The sequence below is a fragment of the Sesamum indicum genome, linkage group LG1 (genome assembly GCF_026168435.1).
Source record: "Sesamum indicum cultivar Baizhima isolate 11 linkage group LG1, ASM2616843v1, whole genome shotgun sequence".
NCBI classification, from domain to species: Eukaryota; Viridiplantae; Streptophyta; class Magnoliopsida; order Lamiales; family Pedaliaceae; genus Sesamum; species Sesamum indicum.
This window is the reverse complement of record NC_142657.1, coordinates 132,721-152,546: the sequence shown is the minus strand read 5'-3', so window position 1 is coordinate 152,546 and position 19,826 is coordinate 132,721. Positions and strand designations below refer to the sequence as shown.

General features: G+C 35.5%; 3 protein-coding genes and 1 long non-coding RNA gene across 6 annotated transcripts; 3 read left to right on the top strand and 1 right to left on the bottom strand.

Moving 5' to 3' along the window:
* The first annotated feature begins 217 nt into the window (after window positions 1-217).
* On the top strand, window positions 218-3,979 carry LOC105169629 (putative transporter C405.03c). 2 transcript variants are annotated; one of them, XM_011090467.3, is made up of 8 exons: window positions 218-669; window positions 1,367-1,762; window positions 1,997-2,214; window positions 2,358-2,428; window positions 2,508-2,609; window positions 3,224-3,341; window positions 3,422-3,557; window positions 3,659-3,979. In XM_011090467.3, exons 1-8 carry the CDS (start codon window positions 586-588, stop codon window positions 3,719-3,721), a joined length of 1,188 nt encoding a protein of 395 aa, XP_011088769.1. In that variant the 5' UTR covers window positions 218-585; the 3' UTR covers window positions 3,722-3,979. The 2 variants fall into 2 exon arrangements, with proteins under 2 accessions (XP_011088769.1, XP_011090324.1); XM_011092022.3 differs by having other exon boundaries at window positions 3,422-3,562.
* A 259-nt stretch (window positions 3,980-4,238) lies between these two features.
* Window positions 4,239-9,459, top strand: LOC105168208 (hydroxyproline O-galactosyltransferase HPGT3). 2 transcript variants are annotated; one of them, XM_011089321.3, is made up of 12 exons: window positions 4,239-4,515; window positions 4,622-4,685; window positions 5,306-5,355; window positions 5,491-5,681; window positions 6,006-6,066; window positions 6,164-6,236; window positions 6,789-6,906; window positions 6,999-7,086; window positions 7,428-7,478; window positions 7,706-7,777; window positions 8,278-8,390; window positions 9,025-9,459. In XM_011089321.3, exons 1-12 carry the CDS (start codon window positions 4,367-4,369, stop codon window positions 9,045-9,047), a joined length of 1,053 nt encoding a protein of 350 aa, XP_011087623.1. In that variant the 5' UTR covers window positions 4,239-4,366; the 3' UTR covers window positions 9,048-9,459. The 2 variants fall into 2 exon arrangements, with proteins under 2 accessions (XP_011087623.1, XP_011086890.1); XM_011088588.3 differs by having other exon boundaries at window positions 4,241-4,515; window positions 6,783-6,906.
* A 1,840-nt stretch (window positions 9,460-11,299) lies between these two features.
* On the bottom strand, window positions 11,300-13,092 carry LOC105167382 (uncharacterized). Its single transcript, XM_011087455.3, has 3 exons — window positions 12,765-13,092; window positions 11,846-11,904; window positions 11,300-11,761 (listed from the first exon to the last, which is right to left on the bottom strand). Exons 1-3 carry the CDS (start codon window positions 12,870-12,872, stop codon window positions 11,452-11,454), a joined length of 477 nt encoding a protein of 158 aa, XP_011085757.1. The 5' UTR covers window positions 12,873-13,092; the 3' UTR covers window positions 11,300-11,451.
* A 211-nt stretch (window positions 13,093-13,303) lies between these two features.
* LOC148789294 (uncharacterized) lies at window positions 13,304-15,548 on the top strand. Its single transcript, XR_016065425.1, has 4 exons — window positions 13,304-13,503; window positions 14,905-15,021; window positions 15,105-15,217; window positions 15,358-15,548. It is a non-coding gene; the product is annotated as an uncharacterized LOC148789294 (long non-coding RNA).
* Window positions 15,549-19,826: the final 4,278 nt, after the last annotated feature.

The window sequence follows — 19,826 nt, the reverse complement described above, 5'->3', positions numbered from 1 at the left end:
CCTCTAAAATCAAAGAAAAATACTTAAATAGAAAAAGGTGTTCAAATAAAAGAAATGTATGAAAATGCAAATTGGAAATAAATTCCCTCAACTTGTTCAGAATAACATAAACATGACATGTATAAGAAAAAAAATAAAAAGTAAAAAATCTTGTGTAAAATAATTGTGCAATCGGTTATATATTATAGCAATATAGGATAGTTAAGGATGGGACCAACATAACTTAATTTTGACATCGATTCCCTCTTTTTTCCAACTTCTCCGTGCAGGCGCAGCTCCAACTTTCCTGCCTTTCTCTCTTATTCGTCCAAACGCATAAATCTTCCGTTCATTATTTCTTGCATGCCTTCAATATCAACCTACCCTTATTCATTATCCCCCCCCACCGTGGCAGAATCAATCTTTGGTCGTACACTTTTTATTCTTGTTTTTCTTCTGGCCCGGGGGTTTGGACCTTCTTCATCCATACAATTCTAAGACTCTCGAGACAAGATCTCTCGCATTTTATTTTATGTTTAGATCTTTTTTTCAGTTTCTGTCTTCAAGATTAAATTTTGGCATCTGGGCTTTTCTTGGTTTTATGATATGATGGGGTGTAAATACAAGGCTGGTCTGCTGTTGATTGCTGCGGTCGTCATCATTTGGGTTACCTCTGCAGAGGTTACTCAGGTTAGATATTTTTTCCTTTTTTTCTTTTCTCACAATCTCCCTATTTTCAAGTTTAATGTTTTGAATCTAATTGTTGTTCTTGGTTTCTAGACTATTATGTTCTACCTTTAAGGCTGTAAGTCTTTTGCTCTTCATTGTCTCAGTATTCGATTGTTATTCTTATCAGCATATCCAGTATGTATTCATGATGAGTTAGATTTACTCACATATATACACGGTTGCTATTTTTATCATATCCCATGTGTTTGAATGTGGTGTGCATTGCATGCATTTGATATAGTTTTGCTCTCTATTTTATTATTGCTATAAGGCCTGGGTGCAAATCCATATCTTTCGGGAAATCCCAAATTGGATATGATGAACTTATGAGACATATGATATAGCTAAAACTATTGTTGTAAATTCTTACTTCTTTTTCTTTCTTGAAATGCGCTTCTGCTAGATAGTATGTAGGTATCTTATGAAGATAAGACACTTGGCTGCATCAAGTACTATTTCTGTGAGGAATGCCTGCAACAGAAAACAGAGATTATATTTTGCCTCAGGAGTTTCAGATACATCCATCAATTATATATGAAGAAGTGTTTGTTTATTTTACTGTCAGTTCTTTATGTGTTGTTAAATAGTCCGACCTTCATAAATGGGTATAAAAGGTGTGCAAAGTTCCTCCATATTTGACATGTGATTCTTGAAACAGGGTATCTTCACGGACTATCAGCAACCATTTGCCGTGACATATCTGGGAGCTTCTTTAATGGTGATTTATCTGCCAATAGCATTTTTTAAAGATTGGATATGTAATTTCCTGAAGAGACGCTCCAGAGAAAGTGGTCAAAGTGGAAGCAATGACTCCTACCCTGGACTTGGATCTCCTTTAAGGTTCATTGGGGGACAGAAAATCTTTGAAATGGAAATGCGCGGATCCCTGAACAGAAAAGACAGTGACCTAGACCTTTCACAACAGGAAGAAGGAAAGCCTTTAGTTTCTGAACATGGGGATGGCGATAGAAATATTAGACATGAAAAAGAAATCACAACCAAAGAAATTGCTATATATGGATTTTATATTGCTCCTCTTTGGTTTATGACAGAGGTAATTCCAGTGTTGCTTACTTTCTTAATACCGTATGTGATTTAATTTCTCATGGTTTATTATATATATAACTGCTGACTGGCATTGAACCTAACTCATAATATATGGTCTGATTTGACTTGAATATTGTGAAATTCCTACTGGCAGACTTTCTTAGGAACTCGAGAGTCCATTATCATTTCAATCTCTAGATGTGCCTGATTTATCCACGTGCGTTTTACCCATGTTTTGCAGTATTTTGCAAATGCTGCACTTGCACGTACGAGTGTTGCAAGTACTACAGTTTTATCATCTACCTCAGGATTGTTTACTCTCTTTCTTGGTGCACTTCTGGGCCAAGATTCCTTAAATATAGCAAAGGTAGTTTCTGTATTTGTCAGCATTGCTGGTGTTGCCATGACAACCCTTGGAAAAACTTGGGCCGCTGATGAGCCGCAGATAAATACTTCTTCGTAAGTCTATCGTCCTGTTCTGGTGGACCGTGAATAAAAAATGATATAAAATTATGCATGAAAGCAAAGAAGATGCTGCTTATATCCGAGCTCTCATTTTCACAGAATTAACTAACTGTTCAACTTTTTGCTTCTTTTTAAAGAAGTAGCAAACGCAATCTCGTGGGGGATCTTTTTGGCCTTCTATCAGCTATTACCTACGGCTTATTTACAGGTGTGAGACACTCTAATAAATCCAATCAATACCTCAATTGTTCACTATTATTAAACGCTTTTTCTAAACAATGCTGCAGTACTTCTTAAGAAATTTTCTGGCGAGGAAGGGGAGAGGGGCGATGTGCAGAAGTTGTTTGGTTATATTGGGTTATTCACACTTGTGGCACTTTGGTGGCTTGGTAAGAGTTTTAGTGTCTTAGATTTTTGTCTTCAGTATACATTTACAGCATAGCTGTTGTGAATTTTATTAATACCTTTTTCCCTTGGCTTAGTCTTTTATCAATCATTTGCTTCGGTTTTACAGTAATGCATGCCTGAGTTTTTCTGTTAGCTTGAGTTTCTTTAAAGATTTTGGACTCCATTTTAACAAAACCATAAGATGTCAGTTTGAGCTGCTGCTTCTTTTTTATATCTTCTGAATGCTGGAGTAATACACAGTTTGATGGGCAAGATGAATGTCTTGTTTACGAAGCCTAGTTGATCTGCTGAATGAGGTTGGCTTAGAGGATTTAAAAGTTATTTGTTAACAAACTTGAGCGGCTGAGAATAACAAGCATTTAGAAATAAAGTGTTGTCCTTTAGAGAATCTGCATTATCTAATGCAAAGAATGAGAGTTTTGGAGATTGATGTCGGCATCAGTATCACCCAAGTAATTCTGAAAAATGGTGGAAATAATGGTTTGAGATGTGCTTTCTGAGTTTGTGTCTTATGTTCATTCGTGTGGGTCGTATATTTAGTGTTTCACATGTATAACAAGTATTTACTTGGTAAATTTGAATGTGATTTTTGCAGTATGGCCATTGACAGCGTTGGGTATAGAGCCAAAGTTTACAGTTCCTCACTCTGCAAAGTTGGAGGAAGTTGTAATAGCAAATGGACTAATAGGAAGTGTACTTTCTGACTATTTCTGGTATGAGAAGCTAGTTTGTGCCATGGGAAAAACTGAATTGTTGGATGATTAGAGGTCTTAGTAGGATTGTGTTTTGTCAGGGCATTAAGTGTCGTGTGGACAACACCACTGGTGGCGACATTGGGCATGTCACTGACAATACCAATAGCGATGGTGGCTGATATGTTGATTCATGGACGGCATTACTCTGCCATCTACATATTTGGATCGGTTCAGGTAAGGTAAAAAAAGAGTAGGAGTTGGTGGTTGTTTGTTTGTAATTATATTTGTGTATAGAAATATAAGATGAGTGTGTGTTTATGTTTTGAATATTTCAGGTATTTGCTGGATTTGTAATAGCCAATGTATCAGATCGGTTCTCTCAAGCATTATGTTTATGATGATGATGATGATGATGAGGCTTACACTTACAGCAGAAGCACAAGTTCTGATTACACACACACACACACACACACAGGAAATGATGTTAGAGTACTTATGAGAGGTGTAGTGTGGTGTTGGTATTGCTAATACTAACACTAATTTGGGGTTTGGTCTGCAGATAAAAAAGATTTGTATGTAGTATGAAATGTATAATGTTTGTTTGACCCCAAAAACAAAAGCAAAGAAACCCACTTTAACTCTCTTTTGCTCTTTTATTTCTCCATTCTCACATTCACATACTAAACTCTATTTTTTATCTTTGTGTATGAGACACCCATTTCTTCAAATTCAATACCAGACTTCACTTCTGTTGGAGTTGTTGTAATAACCTTACTAATATTGAAAACAAATCTGCATTTCTTATAAATGAATATAAAAAAACAAAAGATGAAACGGGCTGGGCTTGTTAAAATAATGGCCCATCAAATTAAGAAGAAACAGACATGAGATGAGACGAGACAAGACAACGCTCTCTTTCCTTTTTCCCTCCCCTCCCCACTCCCCACTCCCCTGACTTAATACCTTTCTCTCTCTCTTAATTCTTTTTTCTTTCTGTGCCATTCCAAATCCAATAAAACATCACAAAAATTCAAAAAACAAATATGGATAGCAGCAGCAGCCTCCCTGTGACTACGGCTTCGTCTTCCAAATCCGACAGGCGATCCAAATCCAAGAATCTTCACAACACCTCCAAATCTTCTGTTATAATGGCGTTTCTTTCTTGCCTTGCCTGGCTTTACATTGCCGGCAGGTTGCTTTTTTGCATTTCTTTTCTTTTTCCTTTTTTGGGGTTTTGGTTTGAAACGTTACCAATTTTATTTGTTTCCTCATCACTGTTATTCCTTATCTTGTTTTAGGTTGTGGCAAGATGCAGAGAACCGAATGTTACTGGCTAATTTGTTGAAGAAAAATTCTGGTCAGGTTTGAATTCTTGAAATAGTTTTTTTTTGCTTTTTTTTTCGCTGGAGGAAAAGGTTGTTTTGTTTGTTCTTACATTTATCACTCGACCCAATAAAAATGATGGATTGTGATTTTTAATTGTTAACAGAATTCAAAAGTTTAAAATTATGCGTAAAAAGTATTAAATTTTTGTAAGAAGTTGTGGATGGGTCAATTTCGGATCTGTTTCTATTCAAGATGCTCAATCACAGAATTTTTTACGTCAAATAAACGGGGAGGTTTTTGATAAAGTTGTAGATTGACCAGTTTGGGATCTGGTCGTTTCAAGATGGCCAATCACAAAATCTTTGACATGAAATGAAGGCAGAGGTTCGTCAAATAAAGTAGGTGGACCGCCAAATGTTGATCTGGTTCTATTAAAAAGTTTGACATTCTCGCCCGTTGTTAAATATAACATTCATCTAAAACATAAGACTGTTGAAGGCTCCTCCTTCAAAATGCATGCTCATCTATTATATATGTCTGTACTGAGATATAACATCCATGGACATGATACTGACACACTAACACACCCAAAACAAAGTCACAGGATGATAGGGAGAAAAACAATCTAATGAATAATTTTTGTGCTTTGTTGGCAGCGACCTAAAGTGCTTACAGTGGAAGACAAACTAATGGTCCTTGGATGCAAGTACATGTTTTCATCACTCCACTTCTTTTAAAGTGCAGATGATATAAAAATCTTTGTGTGATGGTTTAAGTTATTCGCTGTTTTAGGATGACAATGTTGGGGCTTATTTTGATTTTTTTTTTTTAAAAAAAATAGGGATCTTGAGAGGAGAATTGTTGAAGCTGAGATGGAACTGACATTGGCAAAGAGTCAAGGTTATCTTAGAAAGCAGCCGCAGGAAAGTGGGACTTCTTCTGGTAAAAAATTGCTGGCTGTTATTGGGGTTTATACTGGTTTTGGGGGTCGGTTGCGACGCAATATCATCAGAGGATCTTGGATGTCAAAAGGTTAGCATAAAGTTTAATTTGGACGAGATTCTCATATTTAATCGCTTTCTTAGTGTATAGTGTATTGCTTTCTGATGACTTAGTTGGTCATCTGACAGTAGCAGAAACATATACTCCAACGCTGATTAGTGAGATAGCACATACCTGCATGTGCGCAAACCAAGCTATATAGACAAACATAATTGTTACTTTAATATTTCTTTCCTTTTTGCATAAATATCTCTTATCTCAGCTCTGGAGATTGCTTTACCATCTTGCCTGGATGTTTTTTATGCAAGTATAGTTTGTGGGTTCTAATGCGAATTTACATGGTTTTGGTTGCAGCTGATGTTTTAGCAAAACTTGAAGAAAGAGGGATTGTTGTACGATTTGTGATTGGACGGAGGTTTCTGACTCAAACTTTCTTCTTAGTCATGGTAGATCTTGATCACTTTATCAACTAAAAGAAATTGTATGATCATTCAGTGGCTTTGTTTTTCCAGTGCCAACCGCGGTGACAGCTTGGACCGCTATATTGATGAGGAAAATCATGCAATGAAGGATTTCTTGATTCTTGTGAGTCATTAAATCCATGACACGTTACATCAGTTTATCAATAGATCCTCTTGGTGATGTGTGGACTCATGTAGTTAAAATTTGCTTTGTTATCCAATATGTACTCTGTCTTAAGTTTTGAATCCTAGATATCAAGTCACCATCAAATCCACGATACTTTGGGCTTATCTTATGTTGTGAGGGCGTCAAGGCTGTGAACAGGTAATGGAGCTTGAGGCCAAAAGGGGTGCTATATTCTCTAAATAAAAAGGCCTCAAGCAAACAAGCCGGACAAGGTTGAGAGCCTCAGCGGACAGCTAGCTTGAGAGCTTGTTAGTTATTCCAATGTTTTTAGCAACAAGGAAATTGATATGAAAAATATTGCAACAAATTTACTTCTCATAGAATTTTACAACAATAACAGTACTTCTTTAATGTTCATGAATGATAATAGGAACAACAGTTAATTGCGATGGTTCTGATTAATTGCTTATGAGCTCATATTTTCTTATGTTTGTTAATGTGTCCAACTATAAATTGCGAATGATTTTATTGTTATTTTTTTAGGATCAGCATGAGGAGGATCAAGAGGAATTGCCCAAGAAAGCAAAATTCTTCTTTAGCACTGCAGTCCAGATGTGGGATGCAGATTTTTATGTTAAAGTCGACGACAACATTGATCTGCAATTGGGTAAATTCTCGATATGCTACTTGGAAATTGCAACTTATGGGATATCTAATTTTCTTTATTTAATGAATGTATATATTTGCTCCTCACAACAGATGGATTGATCGAACTTCTCCAAAGCCGACAAGGTCAAGATAGTGCTTATATTGGTTGCATGAAGTCTGGAGAAGTAGTAACTGAAGAGTAATGCCACTTATCTTGACTTTGTTCATCCTAAGTTGTTTTGAATTATGTGTATTAGCTGATAACAAAGCAGCTTATCTCAATTTATTCATTTTGAGTTTTTATGAATAATGTCTATTTCATATAAGGTGCTTATTAGTGCTGGTGGTTAGTCTAATGATTCAATTTTAAGAATAGTAGCTTAAATTAGATCTTATTTTGATGTCATAAGAAAACCTATTGTTTCTTCTGGAAAGTATATAAGTTCTTCTTGCATGTGTAGTGTTGTGTATATCACTTGTTGCCAATGTGAAATGAGTATATGATTCACTTTTAACTTCTAAATATTGTTTACTTTCCAGGGGAAGACCATGGTATGAGCCAGAATGGTGGAAATTTGGTGATCAGAAATCGTAAGTAAATCAGTAAAACATATTAAGAGATCTGTTTATTAGAGCTGACTACTTCGAGCAGGGATGAGATAACGTACACAGTTCTGTTAGTGGTTTTTCTTGCAATTATTTGCGGTTTATGATTTAAGCTAATGACAAATCAAAAATCTTGATGGCATCTCGTGGTCTTGTTCTTCAGAAGGTTATTTTGTGGAAATTTTTAGACATGAAATTAACTTCTCTTTCAGGTACTTCCGGCATGCAGCTGGTTCTATCTTTGTTCTTTCAAGAAATTTGGCTCGGTATATAAATATCAACAGGTGAGCTTTTATGCCTCAGCTGAAATTAAAGTTTTATCATGTTGAACAGTTTTGGTTGTGGAAACTAGAAGAGTCTGCTTGTTTTGGCATAAGGATTTATTTTCACATTCCTGAATGATAGCATGAGACTTTGAGAAGTTTTTGTGTAGATTGTATTCCTTTTTACATGGGGGCCCAATCATTTATACTATAGCAAATGAATTCATCATGCTCTTGGTCCTGCCACAGAATTTGTTTTGCTTTTGCTTCTTTCTTACCAGAAGTATAGATGTGGATTCCCAAAGCGATTGTGACATCCATTTTGGAAATCTTGGGAGCTGACTGCATATAGGAGTATGAATATTATGGCGGTTTCTGCACTTGACTGCTATACATTGATTTAAGTTGCCTTTCCTTTCTAGATAAAAAGCTTGCTTGTGGGCTTCTTCCTCTTCTTTGTTTTGGATGCACTAAGTCACGCTTATCATCTCAGTCCTTTTCCTGTCAAAATGTTCTTACAGTGCATCTTTGAAGGCTTATGCTCATGATGATACCTCTGTTGGATCATGGATGATGGGTCTTCAAGCAACCTACATAGACGATAGTCGTTTGTGCTGTACTTACTCAGGACAAGGTAAATATGCACTATTACATAGTTCGTAATATGACATTTCCCAGGAAAGACGTTCTGTTGTTTTACCTTTTCTGTCATTTAATGACCGCAATGTGCACACAGTTAATTTTAAAATTTTAAAATTAATTATTACTTTAATATATATATTAATTGGATAAATAAAAAATCCTAAAAATAGAAGAAGTTATGAGAAATAATTGGAAAAAGAGATGGAATTTGGGAAGAGAGAGAAACGAGTAGTTGAAGAGAGAAAAATGAAAATTAACAAAGACCTGAAAAGAATAAAAATTGGTTGACCAAAACTTGTGAAGATACCAAAAATATGTTCTTCAATTATATAAAGGTATAGTAGATTCTTTTGGTGAAAACTAATGAATTGGGGTTTGAGAGTGGAATAGACAGAGGTACGAGAAGCACACATCCATAGATAAAAGATGCATGAAGCACAAGAGGTTGGAGAGAGAGAGGACTGTTAGCACATGTTTGCCCAATATATATTATGAATAAATATTACGAAATGAAATAAAATGGTTTGAGATGTATGCATTTTCATGGTCATGATGGTTTAATTTAATAATATGGTAAGACCGCTCATTTGATTTTACTCTCTGCCTTTCAAATTTTGGTACCGCAGACAAGGTTTGTTCATTGGCCTGAGAAGGATGACTGTCTTAAGTGTGCAGCTGTGGCGGTAACAAGCGAGACCATTCTTTACTATTGTGAGATTTTTCAACAGCTAATGTAGATAAGGGGCCCGACTGTTAAGAGGGTTCTTGGGCTGTTGGTTGGACCATTCTTTACATTGCAAGATCTGACGTACAATTCATACAGGATCAGTAGGCATCTATAGAGATGAGAATTAGGTGGATTGTTGTGATGCGGGCCGGGCACTTGCTCAATCCGGCATAAATATTTGTTCTTTGTTTATTGTTACAGGTATACAGGATCTAAACACACTACACCCGATCTGTAAAATGTGCATTTTACTAGTTGAAAGTGTGACTTAAGAAACTTATAACCAAAAACTGAGTGATTTTCTCTTAATGAATCATTTCTGGGTTTGGTTGTACTTCTGTCTATATGCAATGGTTGTTTGTATAATTTGATGTATATTGGTCTGTCATTCTGATACTCTATTACAGAATGAGTTCTATTTAAGTTATCAGAACAAAAATCATGCCAAAATAATCATCTTCTAATATCCGAGATGAAATAAAAATGATTAAAGCTTGCATTCTATTCAGAAGACTCTTATTTGGTTTTGTTGCAAAGAAATGATTCAATCATCTCGTGACAAACTACTATTAAGCCAACAGATATCTGCCGGGAATGATTTGTCTTTCTTTCTCTTTAGCAAAGGTACGTATACTCCTCGTTAATCTCCTCCATCCTTATTGCCATTTTCCATCCCACATTAAACTTTTAAGTTAAAAAATAACCATATAGGATGAGTGTTACAACATTATAATGCTTGAAGGACAACATATGGCGTTGTTTGAGGTTGAAGTCACTGGAGCCGATTTCAGATCAACCAAGTCAGTCCTCACAGGAGGACAAAAACATAACAAATACCTGCTCACCTCACACACCAATTTTCCATCTCTGCTTCACCCATCATCTATCTCCAAATACCAATGGATTGATTGCCCTTATCATCTTCATCCAAGATTTGCACCACCATTTGACGCTTCATCGTCATCCAAGATTATTTCGCTCTCTATAGTTTGATTCTGTAATTTTCTGGAAGAAAATAAGTCAGATAGATACAATAAATCAATTGAATTTAGTTTATTTTTTCATATCTTGCAAGTAGTGTAATTGTAAGGTTACAAGTTTCGTAGTTCAATAAAATCAAGCGAGATGTGACAGCACAAAACCACTCGTCTACACTAAACTACATTGTTGATTATGAGAAATGCAAATGATCTGTTTTAAAATTATCTGTTATCTGATTACATATTGAGACAAACCTGACATATTGTAATGAATAAATCATACTCATATTTTAACGAATAAATGAATTGTGTGAATCTGAGTTTTTCCAAATTTATTTCCATCTCCTTCAGATTCACAGCATATTGAAAATCTCAGTAACAACTGTACCACAGAATGGCTTCTTATACACCTCAAACTGAAACAACTTCCATGGCAGCACTAATATTCTGGGTAACCCATCTCTATATGACAATGAAATTCATCACCAAAATTATCCTCCTCCTCTTCTTTCTTTTCCTTATCGTACCAGGTATATAAATTTTGTTTATTACTATATCATGGGTTCAAATAAATGAGTTTGTGGCACTAAAGAGTCGTCTTGTCAGTTTTCATCCTATTTGCAGGCACCTACGAATACGAATGTCTCCCTGGAAATGTGACTGTAGATCAACTTCCAACTGGAGAAAAAGTAAGGAATAAGACGGTGTGGAAGGTGATTGTTGGCAATAAATGTTCGTGTACATTCGAGGAGGTCAAGTTATTTTGTGCAGGATTTCAGTCTATCAAGACAATCAACTCTTCCTCCATTTCTAAGTCTGAAAATCTTTGTCTTGTTAACGACGGCTTGCCAATCTTTCCCAACACAGAGGTCACATTTACCTATGCATGGAGCCACAAAATACCCCTTGTACCATTTTCTCTCCAAGAGTATTGTCCTTGATTCCAATTTTTTGCATTTTTAAGGTAAAGGAAAATCTTGGAATTTTTACTGCATTCGAATGCGTCATAAGATTTCCATTTGGTGATAAATGTAACATCTTTATTTGGTCATACATGACTTGAGGAATTAAAGAGACAAGTAAGATATCCTCTAATTCCCAAAGAGATGCACCAATGCAAATGTAAAATCAGACATCATATCTCAAAAAGATTCACCAGACAATATAAAACCCCGAAAAGTTAAGGAAGCTAGAGACCATAAACTGAAATCATTCATATTAGCTGACTTTGTCTACTCGATACAAAAACTAACAAACAACTACTGTTTTCTACTATCAGCACCAAATCCTTGTCAAACAAAATGCAAAAATGCAAAAATACAAAATCAGACAAGGAAGCAATAAGCTCATTTCCTCTTTTTAGCAGGTGGTTGGGGAATCTCCTCCTCCTCATCTTCTTCTTCCTCTTCTTCCTCCTCTTCCTCCTCATCATTCTCATCATCATCATCGTCCTCGTCCTCATCTTCCTCTTCCCCACTACCACCATCACCATTTGCCTCAGGCTCATCTTCAGGTTCGCCTTCATCATCATCATTACCTTCATCCTCCTCTTCCTCTTCCTCTCCAGCATCTTCTTCATCCTGCCCCTCTTGACCTTCATCTTCTTCTTCATCCTCATCCTCACTGGCATCTTTGTTCTCCAGTGTAGATCCCTCCCTGTAAAGAATATATTGCCCATCTATGCCATCCTTCACGTGTGAAAAAAGAAAATAAAATGTAGAAAGGGGAAATAAAACCCACCTCTTTAACAGAGCAACATTACTAGGAAAAACCTCAGTATCATTTGACAAAGATCCTGCCTGTAAAACATAAAAGAGTGTCTGTAAATCTACTGCACAAGAATATCATTCATGATTACACGTCAATGAGAAAATTAAATGCGCTGGTTATACATACAGATTCAGCAGCTACCGATATAATACCTCTACAAGGATTGAATCATAAAAAGCTCAACAACAAACAGAATCAAATGACAAAAATGGAAGAGACTTGTTTCCAAATGTCTTACAGAACATCATAATCCACAAGTTACCACACAAAAACTTCAAACCCGAAAGAATTCTGAAAAGCTCCGACATGGTAATGAAAGATAAGTACAAAGAACCATCTGTCAGAAACCACCGCCAAGCTATAAATTTTCTTCTGAGTTTAGAAGGAAACAACCAAGTCAAAGTCACCCAAAACCCAACCAATGCTCCACCTGTTTTCAGATTGTACGCAAAATCTAGGTGCTAGGTAATTCACAACATGGAGAAAAAACGAAATTTCTGGAAACTGAGGCCAGCAAGCATCAAATGCTTGAACCGATACAAGGGAGGTTCTTAAGATATTAAGAACACGCATGCCAAAATTCCTGCGTCTTGTGAGTCATCTGATCCCCTTTTTGCTGAAACCAATAATACTTCATCTATACATTCATAATTTTATTTAAGAAATAAGCTCCTCCAAATGCAGTCAGCCAACCAAGTGCAAACTTCACTCATCCAAAAACTCAATGAGGAAACATAACAAACCTTAAGCATAAACAATTATAAAACTGCATATAACAAAAAACGAAGGGATGGTTTCATGACCCACACCAAAATATGCACATATAATAAATTAAGAGAAGTGCCAAAAACGCTGGATTAGCAGTAGAAAAGAAACAAGCGTATTATACCATGAAGAGAAGGTAAACAAGAGACTTTGCAGCAATACTGAAAATTCGAACAATATAAGCTTCAAGGGCAGACGTAATAAGCACAATTTCAGCACTCAAAACCTCCATCTTCGGTCTTTCGCCTTAAGCAAACCAAAGTCGTATAGAAAAGAAAGAGGCAGTGCTAGGTGTATATATACAGATGTGTGTAACTTGGCATAATTAGAGGGGTTCCATAAAACCCTAAAGCTGGTTCCTTTTCCAATTTGGGGATTTATCTACTCTTCTAGGGCTTTAGCATTGATATTTCCTTTTTGACTTGAGAAAGTGACAAATCTTCTGTTTCCTTTGTCTTATAAAATATATGAGATGAGATTTATCCGGAAACTTCAAAAGTCAGTAGATGAAAGCCCATTTCCAAAACAGTCGGTGCGAGACGGATCGGCCCAAATGTAGCCCATCAAATATCTTAGTGCTTCAATTGGTAGTTGCCATAAATCAAACTACTAATATATATTATTATGATAAGTCCGCAAACTTTTCTGGTTGAAAGGATCGCTTTCTCACTCTTTTTCGCAGTAGCAAAAGCAAATATCAGAAGGGAAACTGCTGTTGCTGCTGCTTCTGCTTCTGCTTCTGTGAGAGAGAGAGAGAGAGCTGTGCATGTGCTTGAGCAGTTGATATTGTTTCTTTTGTGTTCAGTTCAATTCAAGTCTCTTCTTTCATTTCTTGCATCACCATCAGCAAGTAATATTTAGAAGTAAGCGTGAGAAGGCCCTTTTCTTTTTCCCTTATTTTCTTTCATTACGCGCGGCTACAACTTTCCCATGCATGTTTGTTTAAATTCTTTTGAGGGTCTTTCTTGGTCTTGGACTTCATTGTGATTCTTGTATGATTCACTGATTGAGAAGTATTACTGCCTCTGCATGCTGTGTTGTAAGTTTATCAAATTTTTCCCTTGGTTTCAACTGTCAAAGATGAGTATTTCACTGAATTTGTAAAGTTGGTGTCAATTGGGATTTTCCTCTACTGAATTTGATCATCTGGACGAGTCCAAGTTGCATGTGTTGCGCTTCCTTCTTTTCTCAGTTGCTGTTGTTTTTTTCTAATCCTGGAGACACTTTTCTAACTAAAAGCAAGAAAACAATGGAAAAATTAGATAACAAAGTTCACCACAAGATTCAGAGTCCATTTCTTCCTAGTGAGTTTTTTGTTCTTTCGCTGACTTAATGTGATTCTTGGTGATGCAAAACCACAAGGATTGATGAATTTGCATGCTGTTGTGAGTTTAATTCCTATCTTTTCTTTGATTGTCAATGATATGATCGAAATCACACCCTTCGGCCTTCTCTAAGAGCGTTTTACTCAGCTAAATTAGACTTTCAGTACTCCTGAATTTGATCATCTACACAACAAATTTCAATTACATGCACCTTTTGTTGAATTATTCTAGTTTGTATTAACTCTTCAATAAATTTTCCTCTGTCAGTGATCAATTACTGCTGTTGACGACGCTCTTGAGCTGTTTAGGTTAATTTGCAGTCATCGTCTCTTACTTCTTTTCATGTTGTCTTTTGAGAGGAGACAGAAAACCTTGGACTCAAAGTTCTTGCTAATTATAACCAAAACTAATGAATATGATGAAAGAAAAGAATTAATCATGCTCAATAGTCCGATGATGTTACTTTACACAAACTTTTTGGCTGAAGGTCAATTTCTAACTGTTTGAAGATTTTGCTTAGGAGACTGCTACCCCGCAATGTCTCTCTGTAAAGATCTCATCTTCTTGATCTTGCAATTTTGTGATGAAGAAAACCTGAAACAGAGTAGTCGCATGTGAGTTGGGACTCCAAAGTTTTGCACCGATTTTTATTGTATCAGGAACTTGCTTATGCCTTCTTAAATAGGCTTTAGCAGGAGACAGGCTATTTCTTCTCTTTTGAAGCTTTTAAATCGCTTGTGTACTATGGAAGTTGGGGAGAAGCTGAGAGGTATATTTCAAATTTCACGGGACTTGAAGATAACACATTCAAGATTAGGAAGCAGAAGTTTCTTGAGACATTATTAGACAATAAGATTATGGTTTTCATGAATCTGACTTTTCTTTTATTAATTTCCTGAGTCATTTTTCACCCTTCAACTGCCAACTTTTTTGTGATAGGAATGATTGTGTAGCAGCCTTGGACATTCTTTGCAGAGATCTCAGAGTTTTTGCAAAAAGAAGCTGCAGGGAACAGTATGCAAGTCTGATTCAGCTCCTGGAATTTGAGCAGTTCAGGTGAGGTATCCCGAGGTTTTTGAATGCCATTAATGAATATTGTTAAGCACATGATGAATTAACATGAAGCACATTTTACTCAGACCAAGTCCGCGTGTAAGTGTACTGAGTGACAGAATTAGAGTGATGAAAAAACTTGGGATTGACATTCAGGATCCACTTCTCGGTCAAGGTTGAAGTGCCTGATTCGGCAGAGGTATTTCTTTTTCCTCGTGTTCTTCTAAAGTTTATGAGTTTCATTTACCATCTGAATAACATGTTAATTTTGATGTACTTGAGCAAAAGCGTGTTCCTTAGTTTTCAGAGTATATAAGCTGACTCTATAATATCTGGCAGCATTTGTTCCGTGCAAATCCTCTTTCTCAACCTCATCTTGGACGGATAATAAGTGTCCTGGACCAGAAGGTATAGATGGTGGGATGGGATGGAAAAAGAAAGCCAAAGCTCAAGCGCATTGGTAAACGGTTTTCACACATAACAATCAAATGTCTTCATATCCTTTATGAATTAAATTCATTTTGACCTCATATGATATATCAAAATATCAAAAATTCCCCTATAAAATTTTTAATATAAAAAATTATTCTTGTGTTATGAATAAATAATCACATTGCCCCCTAATCAGTTTGAACCTATTTTTTTAGAGACAATAATTAAAATACCCCTTCTAGTTAACGGTCAAACTAAGTCTATTTATAAATAATTATTTTGATTTATAATATATATAATTTATAACTATTAAAATATATTTATAATATATATAATTATTATTTTTATAAAAAAATTAAAATAAAAAGTATAAACCCCCCATCCACCCCCCTCCCCCCACCCCCTCCCCTTCCCTCCTTCCACCGCCCGCCCAGGCGACCAGCATCGCCTAGAAGTCGAGGGTGACGTGGTCGCCACCCCTCATTGAGATGGCGACGGCCGTCGCCCATGGGTGAGGAGGGCGCGCGCCTTCCTCTTCAGACGTCGAAGCCGCTGTTTTTTTTTTAAATATATAACTTTTTAATTAATTTAATTAAAGTTATATTATATTATATAAATAATTATTAATATAAAATAATATTTATTGTTAATAACATAATATTTTAATTATATAAAATAATATTTTATTTTAATTAAATAATTATTATATAAAATAATATTTGATTATTCATAAATATATAATATTATATATATATTAGATCTGAGATAAGGGCAAAAATGTCAAGAAAAATATATTTTTATAGCAAATTCGCAGTTAAAAGCGCGTGTAGGTCAATTTCTATACGGAGGAGTTTTTTTAACTTTATTTTATATCATAAGGGGTATTCGATACTTTAATTTTCATATAAGAATTTTGAAATATAATAATAGGGGATCTCTGAATTTTTCCCAACCTTTATTAATACCTGCTATATATACATATAATGTTTAATTCGTTCTGTTTCCAGTCCGCCCATTCCCATGACAACGACTCTATTAAAGATCAAATTTCATGTTGCTATGAAAATGAATCACCATATACTTTTGTTCGTACTAAGAAAGAGGACGTGCATTCCACATGAACCCACATATAATAATGGATATTTATAAAATAAATATTTAACTAAGAATCCAATAACACAATTAAATTTAATACATAAATTATATTTATTTTCTATTTTAAATATTTTAATAAATGATTTATTTTTGTTTTTAATTGTTAACCTAAATAAAATCATCAATTCAGAATAGTTTTTAATTCTTTTTTCTAACTATTAAGTAAATTGTGAACATGGAGATTTATTAATTTGAGGTGTAAGCCCAACCCTTTTTTTAGTGTGATTTCTTAGCACACATTCTAATGCGTGCGATTTTAGTACGGGTCCAAAGTTCTTGAATCTTGATGTTGGATTTGGGCTAATTGAGTGAAAGCTCTTGAAAAAGAGGACTTGCAACACGAAAGGTTAGCACTACGATGCTTAAGTTAATTTTGAATTTAAAAATAGATAAATATAAAAATGAATTATGGGACAAAAGTGAGAATTTCGTATATAAAAGCATAAAATTAGAATAATAGAGTAGCAGTAAGAGTAGTTCTAGAGTGTGTAAGAAGATGCTTGCCGAGGGGTACCTCTCCTATTTATAGAGGAGGAGTTCCCCTGTAACAGGGTCCTGCTGAGGGGAATCTGCATGGCCAGCAAGAAAGGCGAGATTCGTGGATAAGATTCCTTCTTATCCGTTCTTTAAGCAACAAATCTCTGGATGAAGGGGGACTCCTTCTTCTGGCAGACTCTTACCGCGTGAGGAGTACTTTCAAGCTGAAGAGACCACTCTCTTGATGGCACATTCCTTTCTACAAGCTAGCTTTGGAGGCCTCCGGACTAAACTTCCTCCTTAGGCCATATTTGAAAAAGTAGGCTCCTTTCCTTGACTGGACTTTAGTGTGGGGGGCACCTTCTTGGGCTGGGCCTAGTGGGCCTCCCTTATAGGTCGAACCAGATGGTAGGTTGTCCCCTTAAACATAGCGATTTGGGCGGGCTAACTCTCTTTTGGGTTGGTGGGCCTATATCTGGACCTAACACTTCTTATTGGGTCAATCTCTTTGGATCTACCCATCATTCAGTTTCCCCACTCTAAAGAGGAAGGATGCCCCTTTAATCCTTAGAGTAGGAGTTCCTGTTTCATTGGAAGGAAGGACCCGTCTTTATTCGTGAGGGAGGACGGTATCCCCTCGTTCCCTAAGTGGAAGGCCTCGGTAATAGTAATAGTGCAAATGTAATAAAAGTGTTTATTTTTTTATACAATTCTTAAAAAATATTATAATAGAAGTGCAAATATAAAAAATCTCTACCCATTCCATAATTTTGTCTGTGGCGTTGACGCCGAGGTCTTCTTATTTCCTCGTCTACATTTTGCATTGGCACATTTTGTGCCTCATTAAATCACCATCGGGATTAATGTCCAACTGACTTGATGTTGTTGCAAAACTAAACTCCACATTATCACGATATGCACTAAATAATAAAAATAGAATTGGTGAAATGTTGTATCCTGGTGCCTATGGTTAATTAATGTCAAGGCCAAGGTCAAGAAGTACATGTGAAAAATAATCTTCTATATGGATTGGCTTATATGGATTCGATTGAAACCAACCATCTTGTGGCGGTTGAGGCATTTAGTAATCTAGAGGCGGTTGAGACATGTAGTAATTTTGAGGTCTATACACTGTAGAAGAACTAGCTATACCCACCCAACATCATGACGTTCAACTGAACCAATAGACATTTGGTTAGAACTTCTTCTTTGCTTGTGGAATGTGGTAGGAGCATCATCGGATGGCGTAGTAATTTGTTGTGGTTGATGGACTATGGCTTCCTTAATAATATGTAATCGCATTCGAATTTGTCCACTAATTGACTATGCTCTTCAATATTTAGTGGTCTAGATTGACACAAAGCTTCAAGGGTATTCATCTCTGCTGCCTGAAGAACGTAGAAAAATAATGAATGTTGTGTTGTAAAAAGAATATTTAAAATAAAATATGCGATATAATATAACATACCATAACTTGCAACATAGGTGTGTCTCTAGGTTGTTACCCGCTTTCTACATGTTTGTCAGTAGATGACGATACGAAATTTCGTATTATGTTGCAATACCATTCCCAATAGCCTTGTTCTGTATCTCTTCTATTGGAAATGGGTGGCCTTTGTAAAATTGTGCCATATCGTTTTTATCATCTAGTGATGTATTGTATGTACTGTAGGTTCCAATTTGTGCCCGTGTGATTTTTTCGGGAGATCTGATGTAGGCTTATGTCCCGAGTATCCATTCCAACTGCCTTAAGATTACTACATGCCTCAACCACCTCAAGATGATTGGTTTCAATTGGCTCTATATATCCAACCCAAATAGAAAATTATTCTTACAAGTACATCTTGACCTTGGTTTTGGCATTAATCAATCCTATGCACCTAAATACAATATTTCACCAATTCTATTTTCATCATTTAGTGCATATTGTGATAATGTGGCGTCTAGTTGTGCAACAGCATCAAGTCGGATGGACATTAATCCCGGTGGTGATGATAATGAGGCACAAAATGAGCCAATGCAAAATGTGGGCGAGGAAATAAGAAAACTTTTGGATTCAACGTCACAGACGCAATTGTAGAACGAGTGGATATTTTTTATATTTGAAATTGTATAATTTATTGTATTTTTTATAATTGTATAAAAAATATACACTACTGTATTTGTACAGTTAATTGTATTTTTAAATTAATACAATTTTAATATTATAATTTTTTAGACTTTAATATATTGTTAAAAATTAATTTTATATAATTAATTTATATAAAATCAAATTAAATGAAAAAAAGGAGTTGTGATTGAATCAACGACATTGAGCATTTTTTTAAAAAAAAAAATATTTTAAAATTCGATTGGCGGATTACATCCGCGACTCGTTATAGTTTTATTATATATTTTATTTAAATTATATTTATATAATTTATTTTTTTAATAATAAAAGAATAATTAACCCTCCATCTCCATCTCCATGTATTAAGGTTTCAATCAATATTCTTGTTGTATGGGCCATCCTATCTTCTTTCCTTCAATAGAGGCCCCAAATGTAATTGCCCAGTCCAACAAGAAGTGATAGAAAGGAAATATGCTTGGTAAGTGGTAACTGAAGAGGGTTTTCGGCTAAGGATATAAGCTTTGTTATAATATATTTAAGATCTTGAAAATTATTTAAAGATAGATTTTGTAAAATTCATGTTTTGGATTTTATAATTTTTTTTTTTTAAAACAAATTTCACTTTACCTATTTT

Bases quoted from the DNA above. Each gene is read 5' to 3' on its own strand.
- LOC105169629 (XM_011090467.3), top strand. From the start codon at position 586: ATGATGGGGTGTAAATACAAGGCTGGTCTGCTGTTGATTGCTGCGGTC. The intron at 670-1,366 runs GTTAGATATTTT...TTCTTGAAACAG, and splicing joins CCTCTGCAGAGGTTACTCAG to GGTATCTTCACGGACTATCA. The intron at 3,342-3,421 runs GTATGAGAAGCT...GTGTTTTGTCAG, and splicing joins GTACTTTCTGACTATTTCTG to GGCATTAAGTGTCGTGTGGA.
- LOC105168208 (XM_011088588.3), top strand. From the start codon at position 4,367: ATGGATAGCAGCAGCAGCCTCCCTGTGACTACGGCTTCGTCTTCCAAA. The intron at 5,356-5,490 runs GTACATGTTTTC...TAAAAAAAATAG, and splicing joins CTAATGGTCCTTGGATGCAA to GGATCTTGAGAGGAGAATTG. The intron at 7,778-8,277 runs GTGAGCTTTTAT...ATGTTCTTACAG, and splicing joins CGGTATATAAATATCAACAG to TGCATCTTTGAAGGCTTATG.
- LOC105167382 (XM_011087455.3), bottom strand. From the start codon at position 12,872: ATGGAGGTTTTGAGTGCTGAAATTGTGCTTATTACGTCTGCCCTTGAA. The intron at 11,905-12,764 runs GTATAATACGCT...TATGTTTTACAG, and splicing joins TTGTTTACCTTCTCTTCATG to GCAGGATCTTTGTCAAATGA. The intron at 11,762-11,845 runs GTGGGTTTTATT...TATTCTTTACAG, and splicing joins AATGTTGCTCTGTTAAAGAG to GGAGGGATCTACACTGGAGA.